The sequence below is a fragment of the Cyanistes caeruleus genome, chromosome 20 (genome assembly GCF_971803275.1).
Source record: "Cyanistes caeruleus chromosome 20, bCyaCae1.hap1.1, whole genome shotgun sequence".
NCBI classification, from domain to species: domain Eukaryota; kingdom Metazoa; phylum Chordata; class Aves; order Passeriformes; family Paridae; genus Cyanistes; species Cyanistes caeruleus.
Window position 1 is genome coordinate 1,763,120 of NC_141720.1, and position 21,884 is coordinate 1,785,003.

The window sequence follows — 21,884 nt, forward strand, 5'->3', positions numbered from 1 at the left end:
AGCAAAAAAACCCCAATGTTGGCAGAGAGGGTTCTTGAAAACACCCAAGCCCAACCCTTAGGGTTTTATTTGACAGAAGAGTTGTAGAGGATCCTTTTAATTAAAATGCAATTTGTATCACTCTAGGTCAGAGCACCAGGAAAAGCTTTTCCTATACCAGGGACCTTTACTGTGACAAAAAAATGGGATTTTTTTTTTTTCTTTTTCCCCTCAGGATTCTCTATATGGCTCAGAGCATAAATCCCATTAAGATTTAATTGTCTCACGCTCTTTATTTGCTTAAGTGCCTGAATGGAAAAAAAATCAGTCAGCCCTTCTTAGTGTCCTCTGCTGAGGCAGAAGGAATTCTGTGTGACTGGAGCTGTCTGAACTCACTCATCCATTCCAGGGAAAAGCAGGAGCCAGGATTTGCTCTGCCCCACGTCTCTTTAACCTTTCCTGGAAATATTAAATCCACAGAAATCCTTGTTTCGGGTGTGGAGAGCAGGGAAATGTCTGTTCTCATTCTTGAGGCCTCGTTAGTGCAGCTGTTAATTGGCACAAGAGCAGCGTGGTTTGTTCAGGTGTCCTGGAATTGCAAATGTGGGAATATTTATTTATCAGATAAATATAACATAATATAATAAATATAATAAATATAATAAATATAATCTAACATAACATAATCTAACATAACATAACATAACATAACATAATATAATATAATATAATATAATATAATATAATATAATATAATATAATATAATATAATATAATATAATATAATATAATATAATATAATATAATATAATATAATATAATATAATATAATATAATATAATATAATATAATATAATTCTGATAATAATATCAGAATGTGGGTTCTGAGTGAGCCCCCAGAGCAGAGCTGGGCTTTGCTGGGCTGGGGGTGCTGCTGTGCACAGTGGGGAGCCCTGGGTTCGGTGTCCCCGTGTCCCTGGCCTGTCCTGCTGCCCCTAAACAGCCTCCCCTTCACTCCTCCCTCAGCCCTGCCCCACGCTCCCCTGCCTTTCCTGGGATGGGAATTGCTTGGCCTGGCAGAGGGGAGAGTGCAGGGAGCAGAGGGGCCATGGGTGGCCACCAGCCCTGGGCATCTGCTGTGGCATCTCCTTGTCCACCAGCCATTCCCCCTTTGCTTCCCTCCTGCCTTTCCCATCCTCCTGGAGAGGCTGAGCAAACTCTTCTGCAGCCAGGGCACTGCTGAGGGTCACACTGGGGAGCTCCAGGTCGGCTGGTGGCTCTGGTGACACTAAGTTGATAGTAAAAGGTTTTAAAATCATAGAAAATCGGAGGAGTTAGAAACAAAGTTAGACTTGGCTAGCCCTGGGAAATGTCAGGCCTTGTGCTTGCTAAGATCATGTGAAACTGCACCTGTGTGGTCAGTATGTGATAAATGATATAATTGTTAAATGTGATTAGATGTAATTATTGTTTAAAGAATCATGAGAAACTATGTTAGGGGTTTGAAGGGGATCATGAGAAATCCATGCTTGGATGGAATGACTGTATACAATAGAACAATGTGAGTTTAATAATTAATATGTAAGTTATATAACAATAGAGTATAAAATCTGTTCAGCTCAAAACCAAGTCGGGTCAGATTTGGGTCTGTGTAGCCCTGACGCCCAGAGCTCTTTAATAAAGCACCTTCATATAATCATTCCATGATTATATGTTCCTGAACACTAACAAGGTGAGCTGAAAGCAAATCTGCAAAGCCAAGCCTAGGCCAGACCTTCAGCTCAACTAAAACCTGACCAGAAAGGCAGTAAAAGCTCTGCTGGCAGTGCCTGCTTCATCTAGAGCAAATCAAAGGTCTCTAATGAGAATCAAATATTGTTTTTTAAAATATGTAATAGTTATTTTGTGGCTTTCAATCAGTGCTGTAGCTCTGGGAGTAAATCCAGTGCCTGGCTTTAGAGCCAATGATCGGGGCCCAGCTGGGATGGATTAAAATGGCTCCAAAACAGCTCTGAAGGACAGAGGGAGAAGAGGGACCTGTCCATCCTGTTCTCCCTCTTGTGGAAAGGAAATCTCTCAAGTTATACATCCCTGGGGTACAACCCAGAGCCCTCCAAAAATTCCTGTGTCTTCCTCTTCCTGCATTTCCAGACAGCTGCAGTGGCTGGAGCTGGGGCAGGAATGTGGGTGTGGGCTGGAGGTTCTGGTCCAGTGTTACTGTTGAGTAGTACAGGCTTAGGAGTGAGGTCTGCATCCCTTTTGGGTGGATGGATTTCCAGACAGACCTTTCCAGGGCCCAGCAGGCTCAGCCAGACACAGAACTGGGTGGTTTCCTCTACTCTTGGTGTTCCTCCCTCAGCACAGGGCGTAGGGCAGGGCAGGGAGGCTTTGCAGTCCTTCACAAACCTCCGTGGGTCTCTGGAGTCTCTCATACTTCCATTATTTCCCTCTTGGAGCAGAGGAATGTTCAGTTCAGCAGCCTGGAGAGCACAGAATAGGTGTGTCAGCATCTGTCCACACGTTCCTCATTCCCACCTGTGTTCCCTCAGCGCTGTCCCAGACCCGAACCTCCAGCCATGAATAAAACTCTGTCCCAGATTTCCATCCCATCTTCCACTCCATGTGAAACGAAGGGAATGTCGTTGTTTTGCCGTGGGGTTGGAAGAAGATGCACCCTTTGTCTTCTTTCCTTCCTTTATTTCGGAAGTGCACGAGGAAAGGAGCTCTGTCTTTCCCCTAAAACCCCTCTTGATGTTAACAAGAGGAACCTTCTCGAGCCTTGCACTCGGTTTTGACAAAACCTAAACCCCAAATGTGACTGACAGCACCTGCATGAGTGGGGAGCTGCCCCAGCACTGTTCCAGGCATGTAATATATTGCCATATTACATGTTCCTGCATGGGATTGGTGGCATGTCCTCCAGGGGAGACTCAGGCATGAGGGAACAGGCTCTGACCTCCAGGAGAGCTCTGTCCCTCACCAGGGAGGCTCCCAAACCCTCTTGGCACAATGTTCCTGCCAGAGAAGTGCAGGGAGAAACACCCCCTGCCTCATCCAGAAACTTCCCCTGCCTCATCCAGTTGGGAGGGAGGAGCCATGTGTGGCTTTGTCCCTTCTCCTGCCGGGAATGGGATGGAGGAGCTGATCCTCCTGTGCCGGTGCCTCTGCCCTGGCTGGGAGCGTTGTCCAGGTGTGGAGTCGGGGCAGGAACGGCCCCAGGTCCTGGTGAGTGGCTGGGAGGTGACAAAGCCTGGCCAGCACCTGTGGCTGAGCCCTGCCAGGACCCTGTCCTGCCCCTGCCTTCTCCTCCGTGCTGCTGGAGACATCCCAGGCGAGGCTGGGTCATCCTGCCTGCAGCCCTGGTGAGGATGGACACAAAACCTGACAAAACATCCCCAAACCCAACCAATTCCACCACCAAAGCCACCCTGGATCCCCACAAACACCCCAGCGAGCGACCTGGGGAGCAAACCATTCCCTCTGTTGTTCTTGTGCCTTTTTCTCCCTTGCAGAGGAACCAAGGGCAAGGACATCAACACCATCAAGTCCCTGCGAGTCCTGCGTGTGCTCAGGCCCCTGAAGACCATAAAACGGCTGCCAAAACTAAAGGTTAGAAAATAACCCAAATTTTCCCTTCTCTGGAGGTTTCTGGCTGATCTGAGTGGAAGCTGGTGGACTCCCAATTAATCCAAGTTATTCCTGCTGCTTTTTGTAATGAATCTCTTTGGCAGATGAGCATAAACAGCTGGGCAGATGTTGAGCAAAAGTCAAACACTTGGGTGCTTTTGCAAACATCCTGGGCAATGTTAGGGATTCTTGTGGGTCTACGTGAAAATAAAACATCTACAAATAGAAAAAAAAATGCAAATAAATTAAATTACAGTTCATAAGCTCTTCAATGTGATAAAGGAGAAAATGGGGTTGGGAGGGTTCGGCTTTCCCTAGAGAATTTAACATGAATAATGCAAGGTTTTCCACAGGCTGTCCAAAGAGATTTGTCATTGCTATGGGAGAAGCTTTAATTTATTAATCTTTCTGTTAAAGAATCCATCATTCAGGGATTTATCCCTAGAACAGTGATCTAAAAAGTAAAATAAATTTAATAACCTATGATTACTCATCTAACACCAACAATTTGAGGTACAGGCAGGTCCTGCAAAGAGAGAATGGAAGGAGTTAACAAAACTCAGTAATTTCTGAGGTTTGGGGACTCTTCAGTACCTTTTGTGAGCTGTTTTCTGTGAGAGCTGGGGAAAAAAACAATGATTGTTTTGGAAGGCTGAAAATGTGTTTGACAATTCCTGTTTTCCCATCAAAACAAGGCTCAGCTGTTCTGTAGATTTGCTTCTGTCTGAGCCCACCATTTATGCTTAAATAGTTTCAGTTTTATGCACACTAAATTTATCTGGAAAGGAACAGTAATGTTGAACCATGTGGAATTTCATGTAGGATTTCTGAGCTGATCACAAGGATTTCCATTGGGATTTCTGAGCTGATCACAAGGATTTCCATTGGGATTTCTGGGCTGATCAGAAGCATTTCCATCAGGATTTCTGGGTTGATCAGAAGCATTTCCATCAGGATTCCTGGCTTGATCAGGAGTGTAATTCTTTAAATGATTCACTTCCATTCAGAGGAACAGGAGCAGGATTAAACAAACCCTGTGCTTGGGCAGGGACTGCTCAATTTCTGGTATTATGACAAACTTCTGACTAAAATGAAACTGTGAATTACTTGTAATGAATCAGGGCCTCATACCCACGTAGGAAATGGATTCAAGGAGTTCTTAGCAGGGAGTTCAGGAGTGCACATGCTGACTACATTAGTCACACCTCATTTTGACAGACAGCTCTTTAGAAAAATATTTATTCAAAGCATTTGGTTGTTTTGTTTCTCCTATTTTTTTTTTCCTTTATTATTCCAACAGTTTTTACCCAGTCACTGGAAGTAAAATCAAAACAAGTGCAATTTTCATTTTATAATGAAATGTTTGCTCAGGACTAATATTGTCTTGACAAGCTGTGATTGTCTTTGTAAATGTTGTGAGCAGCATCAGGAAATTCAGTGGCACAGCCGAAGTTGTTGATAAAGCAGGAGATGAAGGAAGCTGGAGCTGTTTCTCACAGCTTTGGGAAGTGAAAATCCATCGAACCATCCATGGGGTGTGGGATGAGTAATGAGTCCCAAATGAGAGGGATTTAGGTGGGATATTGGGAAGGGATTGCTCCCTGTGAGGGTGTGGCTGCCCCTGGATCTCTGGAAGCCTGGGATAGTGGGAGGTGGGAATGAGATGATCTTTAAATCCTTTCCAACCCAAACCCTTCCGTGATTCCCAGAGTGTGGTCAAATGGTGGATGCCAAGATTTTTGGATGAACTTTTCCTTTCTTCCCACCCCTTGACCTTGTGCCCCTGCACCCCCAGGCCGTCTTTGACTGCGTGGTGAACTCCCTGAAGAACGTCCTCAACATCCTCATCGTTTACATGCTCTTCATGTTCATCTTCGCCGTCATCGCCGTGCAGCTCTTCAAGGGCCGCTTCTTCTACTGCACGGACGAGTCCAAGGAGCTGGAGAAGGACTGCAGGTACAGCTGGGAGCAGGGAATGTGGCAGGGAGCAGCTTCCTCCAGCTCCCCAGGCTGGCCCAAAGGCAGGGATGTGCTGAGTGGGAAGAGTCTCCTGTAAATAAATCAATAATTCAGCACGGGTACCCTGGAGGTGAATTTTCCCTTCTTTAACAGCTGTGTCATTCCTGGCTCTGATCTTCAGGATACAGGGCAGGCAGCTTCTTTCCTGGGAAAGCTGAGTGGGATTTTTGAGAAGGGATTTTGATAGTGTGACTCCTCTTTCCACCTGTTGCTTCGATTCTTAGAGCTCCTATGAATTAGAAAATACACACTGAATAAATAATCAGAAGTGTGGGACATTAAAGAGCCTCTAATTAATGAGAAGGACAGGATGTGAATATCTTAAAAGCCCTGTCATGCTTTGTCCTTCCCAGCAGGCTGGCAAGGTGTGTTACTAATTATGGAAAATGATGTGAAACTACAGAATAGGGTGGATTGGAGAGGTTCTTCACACTCCAGGCCCCTCAAAGTGGGATATATTTAGGAATTAGATCCAATCCTGGAGAGGGAGCCAGAGATGTTTCCCCATCAAGGAGAAGTTTTCTGTTGGGTCAGACAATTTAAGGGCCAGCATGGTGTTAATGGCTGGCTTTGCCTAATGAATGAATGAATGGATGCCCTGATTAAAATTTCTTTCATTTTCAGGCCTCAAGTCCAGTTCCCATGCCTAAAACTGGCTCCAAAATTTGCCTTTACTTCTGTCACAGACTTTTGATTCTTTAACCCACAGCACAGCCCAGACTGTGCTGCAGGGGCTTTCCAATATTCCTAAGAAATGCCTGATCTCATTGGCTCCAAATCTCTTTTTCCTAGGGGTCAGTACCTCGATTATGAAAAAAATGAGGTGGAGGCACAGCCCAGGGAATGGAAAAAATACGAATTCCACTATGACAACGTACTCTGGGCTCTGCTCACGCTCTTCACCGTGTCCACAGGGGAAGGGTGGCCAACGTGAGTACAAGGCACTGGCAGGGGCTGATGGTGCAGGTAAAGCAGGTCCCCAAAGCTCTGAGGGACAGCAGGTGGCCTGGGAAATGTGAAAAATCTTCTGTCAGCTAAGTTTTGTGTGATTCTTGGGTGAACAGCAGGCAGAGCTCTGCGTTCTCCTTGGTGCCCTGAGCTCACACCAGGATGCTCAGAAAGTTTTTGGTTCTTGCTTCAGGCTTTTGGAGTCACACACCTTTCTCAGGGGTAAAGCTGATAATGGAAATGTAAGAAAATAAAGGGGAAAAAGTATTGTGAGCTCTGCTGAAAATCTGCTGGGCGTGACAGACCCCAAATGACATTTCCTGTTCAGCACACGACTTTATTTTGGCACGTGTGGAGTGCAGTGTGTGGCCAGGGTTTCTTTGCCTCGACATTCAACTCTTTCATAAAATAAAGACTGAAAGAACATCAGCCTCCCTTTTCCAGTCCCTCACTGTGTTCCCCTACTTGGATGTCATCAACACTTCTCTTTCCCTGCTCTTACTCCATCCCTGTTGACCGGAGAAGAGAAGCCAGATCCAGCTGGATCCTCTCCCCTTGGCCAGGGGGGATCAGTGGATCTGGACACATCAAATCTCCACCATTCTGCTGAATGGTGAAAAAGAAGGGTTTGCCTGAAAATATCCTCAAGGAAAACTTCTTCCCAACCTTGTGGATGGGAGCAAGATTTTCCTGAGCATATGTGCAAAACCCTGCACAGGGAGTGATTCTCAGGGGGTCCTTGGTGCTTCCCAGGGATTGTGTTGACCTTTCCTCTCTCTTTGCATTTGCTTGCAGTGTGCTGAAGCACTCGGTGGATGCCACCTACGAGGAACAGGGGCCCAGCCCTGGCTACCGGATGGAAATGTCCATCTTTTACGTGGTGTATTTTGTTGTCTTCCCTTTTTTCTTTGTCAACATCTTTGTGGCGTTAATCATCATCACCTTCCAGGAGCAAGGAGATAAAGTGATGTCAGAGTGCAGCCTCGAGAAAAACGAGGTACCCGCCTCTTCTGACTCCAGAGTTGGTGTTCCAGGGGCTCAGAGCTCCTGGATACTGGTGGAAGGTCACTCCCCATTCCCCCTGCGCTGGGGAGACTGTGGACCAGGGGTTGTTGGAGGGTGTGTGGTGTAGAGACCAAAGAAACGAGTGGCTGCTTCAGCTTCTGCATAAAAACAAAACCAGGGAGAGCCCCCAAGTGCTTCCTGCTGGGAACCACTGTCACACATCCCCCTGTAGCACAGCAAAGTGAGGATGGATCTGCCCTGGCACAGGGTGCCCAGAGCAGCTGGGGCTGCCCCTGGATCTCTGGAAGTGCTCCAGGCCACGCTGGAAGGGGCTGGAGCAGCCTGGGACAGTGGGAGGTGTCCCTGCCATGGCAGGGGTGGCACTGGATGGGCTTTAAGGTCCTTTCCAGCCCAAACCATTCCATGGTTTTATGTTTTTGAGTGTGGAGGGGTAGAAGGAAGCAAACCTTGAGGCCAGACCTCAGAAACCCATCTGAGGTTCAACTGCTGTGGCTGCCCAGGGGAAAGCTCCTCTCTCCAGGCTGGTTTTGTGCCTGGCGGGGATTTCTCCTCCTGGCAGCAGCCAGAAGGAGAAGCCTTGAGAAGAGTGTAAGACCAGGGCAAGAAGCTGTGAGGCTTTTCTTTAATGCCCCAAAAATACCATTGTTTTTCACTCAGGGACCTCCTGAGCTGGTTTTTCTTTAGTTACTGGCATCAGTGTATCTTCCTTCCATGGGTGTATCCAGTTTCCTTCTCAATCCATGCAGATTTTTAGCATCTGCAGCATCCTTCCTCTGGGGTCCCTCAATGACCTCTTTTGGGAAGAACCATCTCTTTTCATATATTTTGAAACTGGAACCTGATTATTGATGAAAAGAGATGAATTTTTAAGCGATTTTTAATTAGTTCCTTGTTTGTCTAAACGAACAAAAAGTCCAAAATAAAGCAGAATATTTAGAGAGCTTTACCCATGTTGTTTTCCAACTGAGCAGAAAGTGATTTCAGACTTGCAATTCTTATGTAAATCCCAGATAAGAAAACTCTCCAGAATCAAAACCTCTTGTAGAAGGCAATTTTTATCAGTTTTATATTCATAATAAAGTGAACAGAAGTAGCCAGTGAAGGGGATATCTGAGAGTTTACCCAGTGCTTTTGGTACATAATTTATTGGTAAATTCAGTTCTGGTTTTATGAAACATTCTGAGCTGTTCAGGTGTTGCTGTGAGGACACACCTGAGTTCCACAATATTTTTTAAAAAAACACAAATAACACCTTTACCAATCCTCTGATTCCTACAGTTTCCCATCAGGAGGAATTAAAAGTGTTTTTAGAGATGGGAAGGGATCAGGACCTAGGAGGAGTTGGGCTCTTATGGAATGTGGTAGGATTGCAAGGGACATAGGGATGCTTTAGGGTAAATATTCCAGGAAAATTGATCAGGATTTGGGGATTCTGTGCCACATTTTACAGGAACAATCAGTGCTCACTTGATGTAAATGCTCTGCTCACTCTCCCAACCACATCCTGATGGATAAAGACTTCCAGCCCTTTTCCTGGCATCGTTTCACCCCCTTTTTGTTTTGTAGAGGGCCTGCATAGACTTTGCCATAAGTGCCAAGCCCCTGACCCGCTACATGCCTCAGAACAAGCAATCCTTCCAGTACAAGATGTGGAAATTCGTGGTGTCCCCTCCCTTTGAGTATTTTATCATGGTCATGATTGCTCTCAACACCATCGTCCTCATGATGAAGGTGAGTGGGATCGTCCTGCATCTTGGAATTTTGGGCTGTTGGCTGGAGAGACTCTCAGAGAGTCTGGGGGGCTCAGCAGAGCAACCCCAGCTGTCCCCATGTGCCTGGTGGGATTCATTTGGCTCCCAAGGGAGGTGGATTAGCTAGGATGAGATCCCACCAGTGGGGTTCCCCGGGGTTTCCAGTGGTGCTTGGGCTCAGCCCCTTTGGTGTGTGAGCATGGGATGGGAACTGGGATCTGCAGGCCCTGATCTCCAGCTCAGCCTGGGCTTTCTCCTGCAGAGCAGGGTCCTGGGGCTGCTCAAAGTCCAGTCAAGCCATGGAAATTCAAACAGAAAGAGTAGCTTTAGATGGGATATTGGGCAGGAATTGTTCCCTGGCAGGGTGGGCAAGCCCTGGCACAGGGTGCCCAGAGCAGCTGGGGCTGCCCCTGGATCCCTGGAAGTGCTCCAGGCCAGGCTGGACAGGGCTGGGAGCAGCCTGGGATGGTGGGAGGTGTCCCTGCCATGGGAACAAGATGAGTTTTAAGCTCCTTCAGTGCCCCCTCAGTGCAGGATGCAGCAAGAGAGACAAGAATAGTTGTATTGTAACCCCAAATGCCATTTAAACTGAGCACAGAATCCTGACTAAAATGAGCAGGAATCAGCTGGGAAAGGTTTTACTCTGTCTGTCCTCCAGTAACAGCCTTTCTTCCACCCCACTTTAGTTCTATGATGCTCCAGAAGCTTATGAAGAAATGCTAAAATGCCTGAATATTGTGTTTACATCCATGTTTTCCATGGAATGTGTGCTGAAGATCATTGCCTTTGGTGTGCTGGTAGGTGCCTTCCTCGTTCTCTTCCACCTCTTTCCTCTCTCTACGAAATGCTCGCGTTTTGTGATGTACATTTAAAAACAAGCAAACAAAAAACCCCCCGACCTGTGCTGGCAAAAAGAAAATAACCCCTGGATCCCTCTATTCCCCTTGTGTTCTCGTTTGGCAGAATTATTTCCGAGATGCCTGGAATGTCTTTGATTTTGTAACAGTGTTGGGAAGTATTACTGATATTTTAGTAACAGAGATTGCGGTAAGTACAGTTTGCTCAATTTATTTCATTTATAAACAAAGCTGTGCCCTGTCAAGACACTGAACCTTCTCCCTACCAGCCTTATTCCCTGGAGCTGCCTCTGGGAGTCATGATGGCCTTGGCTGACCCTGTTCCATGAGCTCTGCTTTTCCTGGAGCTGAGCGCAGCTGTCTGCCCCAAAGAGGGAAAGCTCTGATGAGAACCACGGTGCTCGTGACTCTGCCAGGAAGCAGCTCCCTCTCTCCTGCACCAACTGCTCTGTCCCCAGGCCTTTTCTGCCTATTCATGGAAAAATCCTGCTGAATTTAGAGAGGGAAAAGACCAAAGGGATTCTGCTGTGTTAATGAGGGAGGTTTTTTGTAGGGCACATGTCTGGCTCTTGGGGTTTGTGCCCAGTCTGGGTCACGGGGCAGGGTGAGGGTGAAGTGACAGGGACACAGGGACATTGGGAGAGGTGAAGAGTCTGACTGTTCCTGTCACAAAAGCTCTGTGGGGCAATGAGTGAATAAACAGCTTTCCCATGGGATTTCTGGCCAGCCCTACAAGGGCTGCTGTCTCCCTGCTAACAAGTGTGTCCACAGTGTGGACAGGCTCATCATTAAATTCAGAAGGATTTTTCCATAGGGGCAGCCAATCCCTGAGAGTCCGATATTTCCCGATGTATAAATTGCTCCTCTCCTCTCCCAGTGCATGTTGTAGCTGATGATGTGTCAGAGTGTGATGAATTTGAACTTGACCATAACTTTTTTTCCTCAGTCCCAGTGGTTTGCCTGTAGATTTGTTTTCTGTGTGCTCAGAATTGTGCTCCCCATGTTCCTTTACAGGTGGTGGTGAAGACCATGTGACTGTTTCTAACAAAATGCATTTTAATTTAACCTCCTTGGTACAAAATAACAACCCCCCGAGTTTTCCTCCCCATACAAATGATATTTATTTATCTGCTGGTGCATCCTATGTTGAAAGCTTTGGATTTTGTTTTCAGTGCAGCCAGGCTCACCCTCTCTGAGTGCTGTGGGAAGGCACAGGGTGTTTGTCCCCTCTCCCTCTGCCACGGGATGTGTTTCCTTGCCAAGGGCACCCAAACTTTTCCCATGGTTTGAAAATTTGTGAAAACATTTGCAAGTCTGCCACAAACAGACTGAACCTTTTCCACCTCCACTTTGGCCACTTTTCCTGGGAGGAAGCAGCACTGACACAAGGGTAAGGGAGCCCCTGGTCGCTCCCAGATTGGTGTCTTCTCCTTCAGGAAGGTTCCTACTTCTCAGCACCAAGCCCACACGCTGCTAAAATCCTCATTTTTGGAGCTATTTTGCAGGCAGGGAGCAGCCACAGTATTGCCCTTCCCTGCTCAGTTAATGGGATGTCTCCTCTCCCTCCAGCTCCCACAGGATGGCCCAGCCAGGGAATTGGATCAGCTTGGGCTGTGAGACATTTCCAGCATCAAAACCTTTGCAGAATAACCCCTTTGTGGGAATAACCCCTAAAACCTCAACAGGGACCCACATGCTTTCCCTTTCTACTCCCAGGTGGGAAAGAAGAGGGTTTTTTTTGGTTTATGAGGAACTGGATCCATTCAGTCCTTAGAGAGGATTTTCTAAAGGAGGTCACCAGATTCCCCTGGCAGTGTCCAGCATGGAGCTGATCACAAACATCTCTCATATAAAAATCAGGACCACTCCAGCCCTGAGCTCTTGGTCCTGTGTTTGTGTCTCTGCTCTCTCTAAATATTCCCTTTCTGAAGCTCCCATGTGGGGGTTGATCTCTTTTCCCAAGTAACAAGCAGCAAGGCAAGAGGAAACAGCCTGAGGTTGCTCCAGAGGAAGTTTAGGGTGGATATTAGGAATAATTGCTTCATGGAAGGGGTGGGAAGGCTCTGGAACAGGTGGAGTCCCCATCCCTGGAGGGATCTGAAAGCTGAGTGGATGTGGCACTTGGGGACAGTGTTTAACGGTGGCCTCGGCAGTGCTGGGGGAATGGTTGGACTCCATGATCTCAGAGATCTTTTCCAACTTGAACAATTCCCTGATTCCTGTGTAGACACCAGGTCTCCTTCCCTGCTTTTCCTTTCAGACAGAGCTTGCCCAGAATTCCAGGTAGGGCAGAGCAGGAAATAAAGGCAGGGGATGAGCATTCACTGAGCTGCTGCTGAACCAAGCCCACCTCTCCTTCCTCAGGGCACGAGCGGGGTGCAGGAGTGTGGAATGATTTTCTGAGCCTGAGAGAGTTTCAGGCTCTCAGGGGCTGATCTGTTTCCCAAGGGAAAGTCTTTTGGGAACTTTTCTCTCTCCAGGACTGTTGTGTAAATAAGATTTTAGTTCTCAAAACAATGACACAGATGTTCTGAGGGTTTTTTTCTCTTGTCCCACCCATGGGGTGAGAGAGGTGTTGTTCCTTGTACCAATCAGGTTAACCTGTATGGGAACACCTTATAAAAAGGGTTGAAAACCCCAAAATAAAGGCTTTTGCCTCCTTGGAAATGAAATCTCGGCTGCTGTGACATGAACCCTCGCTTTCTACTTCGTGTCCTGTAGCGACACAGGAGCTCTCATGGAGCAGTGAGAAGCAGAGAGGAGAACAGCCCTTGGCTGTGTCCCCAGCAGGGAATGGCTCTTTCTCCACGTGCCTTCCTCAGCTGCAGCCTCCCCTCCTCTCCTGGGCAGAGCCTGGGGCAGCCCCTTTAGTCCCTCCAACCCTCCTGGCAGCCTTTCCCATGGAGTTTCCTCCTCTGGGAAGTCCAGGTGACAGCCACAAGGTGACCCTGAGTGCCAGCCTGCAGCTGTCCCTGTCCCACCACCCTCCAGGTCCCTCTGGAGATGTTTTCTAGCTGTGCCACTGAGCTCAGACTCACAAATATTTGCCAGAGCACCGTTTTCCTCTGTGTTTTCCAGCTGGAAGTGTTCTCCAAAGGTAAATCACTCTGGGTGACCTCACCTTGAGAGACTTGGCTTCCACCAGCCTTGTTTGGTACCTTTAACCCTCTGAGAAGTAAAGACAAAAGGAAAAGAAATGTGTGGATTAATCGCTTCGTTTTAATTTTCCTGGTCATGTCACACGTAATTTACTTTGTGATTGTAGTGGAATATCTATTTTTTTATTTCCTCAGGCAAAAGCATGAATGTCAGTTTTTTTACCCTCAGTAATTGAGGGAAAAGAGGTGGGATTAAGGAAAAGGTGTCCATGTGGACACAGTTGGCCTTGGGAAGGCTGAGTGGGTGGTTGGCAAACTGACATCTATGCCTGGAAATATAAAAAAAAAACCATCCTGAGAAGTGTTTGTGAATTGTCTCCAAATTTGCATTACAACCCGAAATGCAAATAACAACTGCACTGTGTGTGTTACCGCAGGGATCTCCAAATCTGATTTGGTTCAAAGCATTTTTTTATTTCCGGAGTTCCCATAAAATAACACCTCCCCTCGATAGCCCCGACGGGTTTTTTTCCAGTGAAATTTTTCAGAGTTTCCTTTTTGCTTGTCCTGATTACTCATTTTCTCTTTTGTTTCCTGTTTTTGTTCCTTATTTTCCTTATCTACCTGCTGAATCACGCCATCCAATCAACATACAATGCGAAAACCATGTCTCCGTCTGTATGTTGTGCACCTGCCGCTCAAAAAAAAAAATATATAAAACTTTGTAAATAATCTTGCAAATATCCATCCATGACAACATCACATATAGGACACGGTTGGTTTCATTGAATTTAAACAATTCTTTAAATTCTCTGCTTTGATTTTTCTCTTGTTTTCCTTTGGTTTGATCCGGTTTTAGTTTTGTTTTGTTGGTTTTTTTTTTTGATGAGAGTTTCGATTGCACTGGTGGAAAAGCCTCACTGCCGCGTGCCCTGAAGTGGCTTCTGCCCTGCACCTCCCTCCCTGGGCTCATTGGTGACCTGAGCAGTTGCCAATAGCCCATCCCTGCTCCCTGTGCCACCCCCTGTGCCAAAGGGGACACTGCCACTTGCTTTGTTTCCGTGGGAAATGGGAGGAGATGGCGAGGGAAGGATGTTCTGCATCCTGGAAACGCTGGGGTTTGGAGGTGGTGGTACCAAATTCAGCTCTCTGGAAGTGGAGTGAACCACTTTGGCTTCTTTTTGGATGAGCTTTCTGCCGAAGGAAGCACCTGACAGCCTTACAGGTGTTTTAACCTGTGTGTGTGGTAAGGCAAAAATATTATTGGGGTGATGGCAGACTTGCTTCCCTCAAATCAAAAATGGTGGGAAAGAAGGATCTGAAATTTGAAAATTCTCTGTGACACCAACCCAAAGAAGAATCCCTTTTGCCACCACAGTAGACACAGAGTCACTGGATGCAAACCCAAAACCCCAAGTAAAATGAATAAATTCTGACCAGAGCTGAAAAGTACCAGGAACCAGATCCCACAGTGCCAAAGTGCAAATTTATCCCGAAAATGCCTTTGGAAATATTGACCTTTCTCTTTAAAAATCACCAATTAACCAAAAGAGAATTCATAAAGAAAAATGCAATCAGAAATATATCTATTTTTCCATTCTTAATTACCTTGGCTATGGTTGATAACACAAATGAGACCAAAAGCTTCTCAAAAAACCCTTGCTCAGCCACCTGACACCAGCTCTTGGATCTGTGAACATCCACATTTCCTGTTGCACAGTTGCTGTTAAGAAAGAAAACAGGGTGAATTTTTTATTTCCAGGCTGAACAGAAGCTCTGTGGATGTTCATGGAGGGTCCTGGGGGGAATTTTCTGCTGGGAAGCAGCAGAGAAAAAGACAATGTGTAAGTTCAAAGCTCGCCCAGTGCAAGCCAAGAAGGGAATCCTCCATGGTGTTGGATCCCTTCCAGACGTGTGGGAGCAGTCAGGATAAATTTGAAGATTTTACTGCACACCTGGCCCAGGCAGCACAGAAAAGGGTTCTGGCATTAGCTGTGAACATAAAAATCTATCGGGAAAAAATCAGTTTGCTAAATTTTGGCTGCTGTCCCTGTTGGAGGTTAAAGATTGAAAAGCTCATCCTGCACTTTGTTAGGGTTGGGGTCGTTATTCCATAGAGACAGGTCCAGGCTCCTTTGACCTCTCGGCATCCAAGTGCCCAAGGGGCAGCTCCGCTCTCTGCTCTGGGACAGGGACAGACCCAGGGAACGGCTGGAGCTGGGCCAGGCCAGGCTCAGGCTGCAGAGCAGGGCAAGGTTCTTCCCCCAGAGGCTGCTGGCACTGCCCAGGCTCCCCAGGGAATGGGCACGGCCCCGAGGCTGCCAGAGCTCCAGGGATGCTCAGGGTGGGATATTTGGGGGTCTGGGCAGGGCCAGGGGCTGGAATTGATGATCCTGGGGGTCCCTCTTGCTCAGGATGTTCTGTGATTCTGTCAAGTAGGGAATGAGGAGATTTCTGGGCATCACACACAAAATATTTTTTCCGGCACTCCTGACTCAGGGTGGAAGGACTGATAGGCAGGGATAGATGGGATATTGGGCAGGAATTGTTCCCTGGCAGGGTGGGCAGTGCCTGGCACAGGGTGCCCAGAGCAGCTGTGGCTGTCCTTGGATCCCTGGCAGTGCCCAAGGCCAGGCTGGACAGGGCTGGGAGCAGCCTGGGATGGTGGGAGATGTCCCTGCCATGGCAGGGGTGGCACTGGATGAGCTTTAGGGTCTCTTCCAACCCAAAACATTCTGGGATTCTATGAAAACAACCTAAGAAAGGGTAACAGAGCAGGCTCCTGTGGTGGGACAGCCTTCAAGGGCAGCTCTTTATCAGTGGTGTTTATTCCCCGTTTCCCCACTGCTTCCCAGTTTTTTCAGGGATGCATCAGCCATCTCCTGTTGTGGGAAGTGGTGACAGTGCCCGGCCATTCCCAGACCCCCAGGCCCTGGCTGGTGCCTGGATCCCTTCAGTACCAGCCATTTCTTTTTCAGGAAAATAGTGACAGGCCAGGGGGAGAAGGTTTTCCAAACATAATTCGTTATTCCTCAGATGGATGATAAAATCCTAAAGCTCTGGTGCCTGTAGTGAGCACCGTGAGCACATCTGTGCAACAGGAAAGCAAAAAAAAAAACAACCTGGAAAAGATGATTTTGATTGATTTTGATGACCCAGATATGGCACGGCACAGAGGTGGCTCAGTGGGTGGAGAATTGATGCCAAAAACTGTTTTACCCAAGAAATACAGCAATGTGGAGTTTCCCCTCTGGCTGCATGCCATCCCAATTCCTGCCTGGAGAGCTGAGGTGTGGGAGGATGGGTTTTCTCTGTGAGGTGCTGAGGGTGCCACGCAGGTGGAGCCCTTCACCAGCAGCGTGGGGAATTTGCCTCTCTCCAGGCAGTGCTGAGAACTGTCCAACAGTCCCAGGGTGGTGGTGATGGGGGATTGTCCTGGGTTGGGAGTGATTCCACATGGAGCCGAGGCTTTCAGTGCTCTCTAGGAAATGGCAGTGCCAGAGTCAAATAGGGAATGTGGGGGGAAAAAAAAATAAATCTATGGATTGTTTATCCATCTAAATCTTAGAGAATGGGGGGGGGGTCACAGAAATAACTGCACAGTCTTGAACCCTCTTCCCATTTATATCCCTTTTCCATGGGTAGCACTGGGTAGCTCAGCTTGCAGGGAGCCCAGCCCAAAGTAGCTGTTAAACACATCCTGTCAGCTCTGATGGTGAGGTTTCAGCAAAGCCTGAGCAGGACAACTCTCCTGCTGTTGGGCTGCAGTTATGTGGGAAGAGGGAGATCCCACAGGATCCTACAGAGATGGATCTCGTGCCCCTGCTCCTCCTTGGAGCTTGAGGATTGTGCACAGGAAGGATCTGGCTTGAGCATTGCTCTGAAGTTAAAATCAGAATTTCAGACACATGAGGGCTGATCCAGTTCCCACTGCTGGGGAGATTTTCCTGATTAAAAGGGCTCATGGTAAACCTGTGCCCTGCCCTGGGACCAGGGGGAAGAAGAACCCCATTAGGGATGGTCCCCGTTACCCAGCTGGGTTCCAGCTCTGCCCCAGGGGCCTCTCCCAGCCCTGCCCTGCTCAGGTGAGTGCAGCTGGACTGTTGTGAAGGGAAGGTAAGCGCTGTGAAAACCAACCTGGAGCTGATGCTGAGACAAACTGGACATTTTCAGTGCCTGTTCTGCCCAACCCAGGGGAATCCTCGCTCGTGCTTTGCCTGCCAGAGGTGGCTTCTGTTGCTGGCTTGAATGAGCTCAGTGTTGTCTGCTCCTTCATTGAACATTCCTGTGCTTTTCTCTTTTCTCTTTATTTGAAGATCGAGTCTGATTTTCGGTCTGTGCCTAACTCTGAGCTGCTTGTGGTTTTAACCTGAGAGAAACCGAGTGCATGCCTGAGACTGAGTTCTGGAACTCTTTGATGGGATTGGTGGAATGCAATGCTAATGGCCCCAAAACTGAGCTGGCATTGAAAGACTCCATAGATCCAACAAGCCCCCCAATTTCAGCATGAGCTCTGTAGCCAAATGAGCAAGAAATGTGGGTCAGTTCAATGTGACTTCTGGTAAAACAATAATCCGAGGGAAATACAATTTTTGCTCATCTTTACCAAGCAGAGCTCCTTATGATTATATTTGCTGCTTCACTGCTCAATAGTTTAAAGTGGGATGTTTTCTCTCTTTAGCTCACTCAGTCAAATAAGTGGCTGTGATCAGAGATCCACAAAAAAGTGAATTATGGAAAGGGGAATATTTTTTCATCTCCTTAAAATAGGAGGGCAAGAGGGATCTGGCTTTTGCATGTTTTGTTTTGGAAAGAACCCTCTCTAGATTAGCTCATTGGGGCAAGAATCCTCTTTTCTTCAAAGTAAAGAAAACAAACAAAAAAAAGGGGTAAGGGTGGGGAAAATCCTAGAAAACAAATGGAAATCAGAACCTGCCTCCAGCAGTTCTTTGATCCACTTGTGCAGACACATTTAATGAGAATTTGGAAAACCAGCAGGTTCCTAAGGCATCTCCCTGCTGGTGAAAGCTCAACCTCCCCAATTGACCTGCTGCCCTTGATCCATCTTCCAAACAATCTTCTGGTTCCTCCTTGGCAAACCTGTCCAGTTTCACGCTGTACAAACACTGGAAATCTCCAGGTTGGAAAACATCATTCTTCCAAGGATGTTTGATTCTTCACTGGACAATGCCTTTCTTTGTCCCTTGTGAGTGTCTTGGCTTAAGTTCAATTCCTTGTCAAATCCGAGCTGACCAAGACTTTCAACCAACCTCATTCCTTTTCAAAATGAAAATCTGGCACCATCCCCCTCTCCCTGAGTCTTGAGGGGGAGAAAATCTGCCCTGCTCAAATCAAATCAGCCCTCCAAGGACAGCGTGACAGGGCCTTTTCCTTTTCTCTCATTGACCCAGTAGCAGAGGGGAGGGCTCTTGTGGAGAGGGGTTTTCTCATTCTTGCTGCATGTGGAGTGATCTGCACTGACGAATGTTTCTTTTGGAAGGTTTTCTGGTGGCCGATTTGCTGCTTAGATCGTGAAGCTGGTAATTTTAATTTCTTTTTTGCGGGCTGTGGTTTCGGATCGCGGTCGTTTCTGAAGGACACAAAACCTTTACTTTCCGCAGGACAACTTCATCAACCTCAGCTTCCTGCGGCTCTTCCGGGCAGCCAGGCTCATCAAACTGCTCCGCCAGGGCTACACCATCCGCATCCTGCTCTGGACCTTCGTGCAGTCCTTCAAGGTGAGCCTGGGCAATGTGGGAAGAGATTTGGGGAGAGGGTCATGCTTGGCGCATGTGGAGCATCTTCCAGTGAGGATCCAAGAGCTTCCCTTGTCTTGGAACGGCCTCTCTGCACCTCTACAGAGCGATGACAGGAATTCAGAATTCAGGAATTTTCAGAAAAGAGGATTGGTGAGCACTGCCCAGCCACAGGGATATTAATTCTGCAGAAAATCAAAGTTGTTAGCACCAAGAATATTTATTATTAATTCAGCTGGTTAGCATAACAAGGATATTAATTCTGCTGAAAGTGAACTGATTCATACTGACCATTCCTAGGAATATTAATTCTGCTAAAAATGAGCTGCTGAGCACTGCCCAGCCCCAGGATTATTCATTTTCTACAAAAAAATAGAACAGGTTAGCATTGACCATCCCCTGAACGCTGCATTTTGGAGGATGAGGCTGAAGGGCTGCTTGCTCATTTAGACTCCAGCAAGTTCTCCACGCTCAGGCTGCCCTTGAAACTACCCCAAAATCCCTCTGGCAAAGCCTGGGCCCTCAGGAATTTGCATAAAGAAGCTGTGGCCTGACTGCTGAGTGCCTTGTTCTTCACCTGCAGGAGTGTAAGTTTAAATTACCTTCACAGGATTTGGCTGTGCTGGGATGAGGCAGAGGTGAAACCCGGCCCCTCAAGCTTTGGTAACACAACCTGTGAAGCTGTAGAGCCACAGGCCTGGGCTTAAAGGATTAAAATAATGGAGTTATTAAATTAAAAATAGTGGGGGATTAAAATAATGAAGTTTTGTTGTGAAGTTGAGACAGTTGCTTTGCCTGGTTTCCTTTACCTCTGCCCTTCCTCCCACCAATCCTCAGCACACTGAATTAGCTGTTTTCTGTCTCTAAACAAAAGCCCACATGCCCCAAAGCTGGTTATTTTTACAGCTCTCAGCTGGTTTTCAGCCTATTTTTCATTGTTTTATGCTTAAACTCTGGTTCTGGAGCCTGCTCAGGTGCTGCAGTGCAGGGAGGAGAGCACAGAATGTGAAACCCGGATTTGTGGCAGTGATACCGGGTTCTGACACACCGGGATTTCTGGGCTGGGAGCTGTTCCTGCAGAAGCCCAGTCCCTCTGTGGGGTCTGTGGGTGTGAGGTGTTCCCAGTCAGGAGTGGATGGATTTTGGGAGAAAGGGCTCAGCCACAGCTTTTTCCAGCACAATCCTGACCCTTCCCAAAGCCTGTGTCCAGAGTGCGGCCCTGAAGAGGAGCCAGGACCTTCCTGGGCTTCATGAGGAGATGTTTGTCTGTCTGTTGCCCCAGATCTGAGCTCTCAGGCCATGCCCCTCGTGCAGAGGTGTCCAGCAGACACCACATCAGTCCTTTTTCCTCAGGTTTCCTCCGGGTTTTATCCCAGAGCTGCCTCAGGCCCAGCGATGCCGGGATTGTCCCACTCTGCTCTGGGGCGGCCTCACCCCCAGTACTGGGGGAGTTCTGGGCACCTCAGTAAGAAAAAGACCTAAAAAGATCTAAAGATCTAAAGCTCTAAAGGTGTGAGAGTGTCCAAAGGAGGGACACAAGGATGGGGAAGGGTCTGGAGGGGCCCATGAGGAGCAGCTGAGGGCACTGGGATTGTTCAGCTGGAGCAGACTGAGGGCAGAGCTCCCCGGGGGCTGCAGCTCCTCCCGAGGGGCAGCTCCGCTCTCTGCTCTGGGACAGGGACAGCAGCCAGGGAACGGCTGGAGCTGGCCCAGGCCAGGCTCAGGCTGCAGATCAGGGCAAGGTTCTTCCCCCAGAGGCTGCTGGCACTGCCCAGGCTCCCCAGGGAATGGGCACGGCCCCGAGGCTGCCAGAGCTCCAGGGATGCCCAGGCTGGGATGTTGGGGTGTTGGGCAGGGACAGGAGTGGCACTCGATGATCTCTGTGTGTCTTTTCCAGCTCAGGATATTTCAGGATTCTACAATTCCTGCTGGGCTCCCTTGGCCTGCAGAACTCTTGCCTCAAGCACCACAGGGCAAGACTGCTCTGTTTTTGAACTATCACTAATTAAGAGGCATTAATTACCCATTCATTTAGCGCAAGTGGAAAATAGCTGTCACTCTCAGCCTGGGTGACATAATTACATTGCAGCCTTCACTGATTTCTTGCTAAAACTCAGAATCTTTTTGTCCTCCTGGGATCCCAAACTGGGCCTGTTCCAGAGCAGGAACTCATTTCTGGGATGGAGATTTTTTTTCTTCCTCGGACTGAATTTACAGCAAAGTCTTTAACAATTAATATTCATACAATGATGGCACAAAGTGCCAGTGGCCTGCTGGTAGCTCCAGTGTTCTCTGCTGAGACTCAGATTGTGTTTTTCCTGCTTGCTGCTTCCAAGGATACAGAGAGAGCCCTTGGAAAGCCCTGACTGTTGTGTGATTGATGAATCCCTGGCTCCAGGGGGTTGTCTCCTGAAGGCTGCCAGAATTCTTCACATCCTCTTCCCAGTTCCTACACCTGAAGGACAAATGCCACAAAACTCAGTCTTGCCAGGGGATTCAATGTTTGAACTTGCTGTCATTAATCCCACTTTCTCCTTTCCCACAGGCCTTGCCTTATGTGTGTCTCCTCATTGCAATGCTCTTCTTCATCTATGCCATTATTGGCATGCAGGTAAAATATTTAATTCTTTCATTCTGGCCATAAGCAGCCTGGGTTTGTTCAGGGTGCAGATGGTTGTTGCCTCCACAGCAGGAGCAGCAGTGATTTGGGATCAGGCAAAAGCTCTTCTTATCTGGTGTCAGGTAGATTGAAAAGAAAAAAAAAAAAGGCCTCATTTTCTATTTTAATAGAAAAATATTTTTTTATGTTGAAGCATCCCCTGT

At 47.6% G+C, this 21,884-nt stretch overlaps 1 protein-coding gene across 1 annotated transcript in view; it reads left to right on the forward strand.

Annotated features, from left to right (window-relative positions):
* Positions 1 to 21,884, forward strand: part of CACNA1B (calcium voltage-gated channel subunit alpha1 B) — a 225,976-nt gene that overhangs the window by 175,731 nt on the left and 28,361 nt on the right. The window contains exons 28-36 of the mRNA XM_086858660.1: positions 3,492 to 3,588; positions 5,402 to 5,562; positions 6,418 to 6,555; positions 7,369 to 7,570; positions 9,166 to 9,330; positions 10,037 to 10,147; positions 10,314 to 10,397; positions 18,927 to 19,043; positions 21,607 to 21,672. Of these exons, the coding sequence (XP_086714786.1) occupies positions 3,492 to 3,588; positions 5,402 to 5,562; positions 6,418 to 6,555; positions 7,369 to 7,570; positions 9,166 to 9,330; positions 10,037 to 10,147; positions 10,314 to 10,397; positions 18,927 to 19,043; positions 21,607 to 21,672 (1,141 nt within the window). The remainder of the gene's footprint in view (positions 1 to 3,491; positions 3,589 to 5,401; positions 5,563 to 6,417; positions 6,556 to 7,368; positions 7,571 to 9,165; positions 9,331 to 10,036; positions 10,148 to 10,313; positions 10,398 to 18,926; positions 19,044 to 21,606; positions 21,673 to 21,884) is intronic.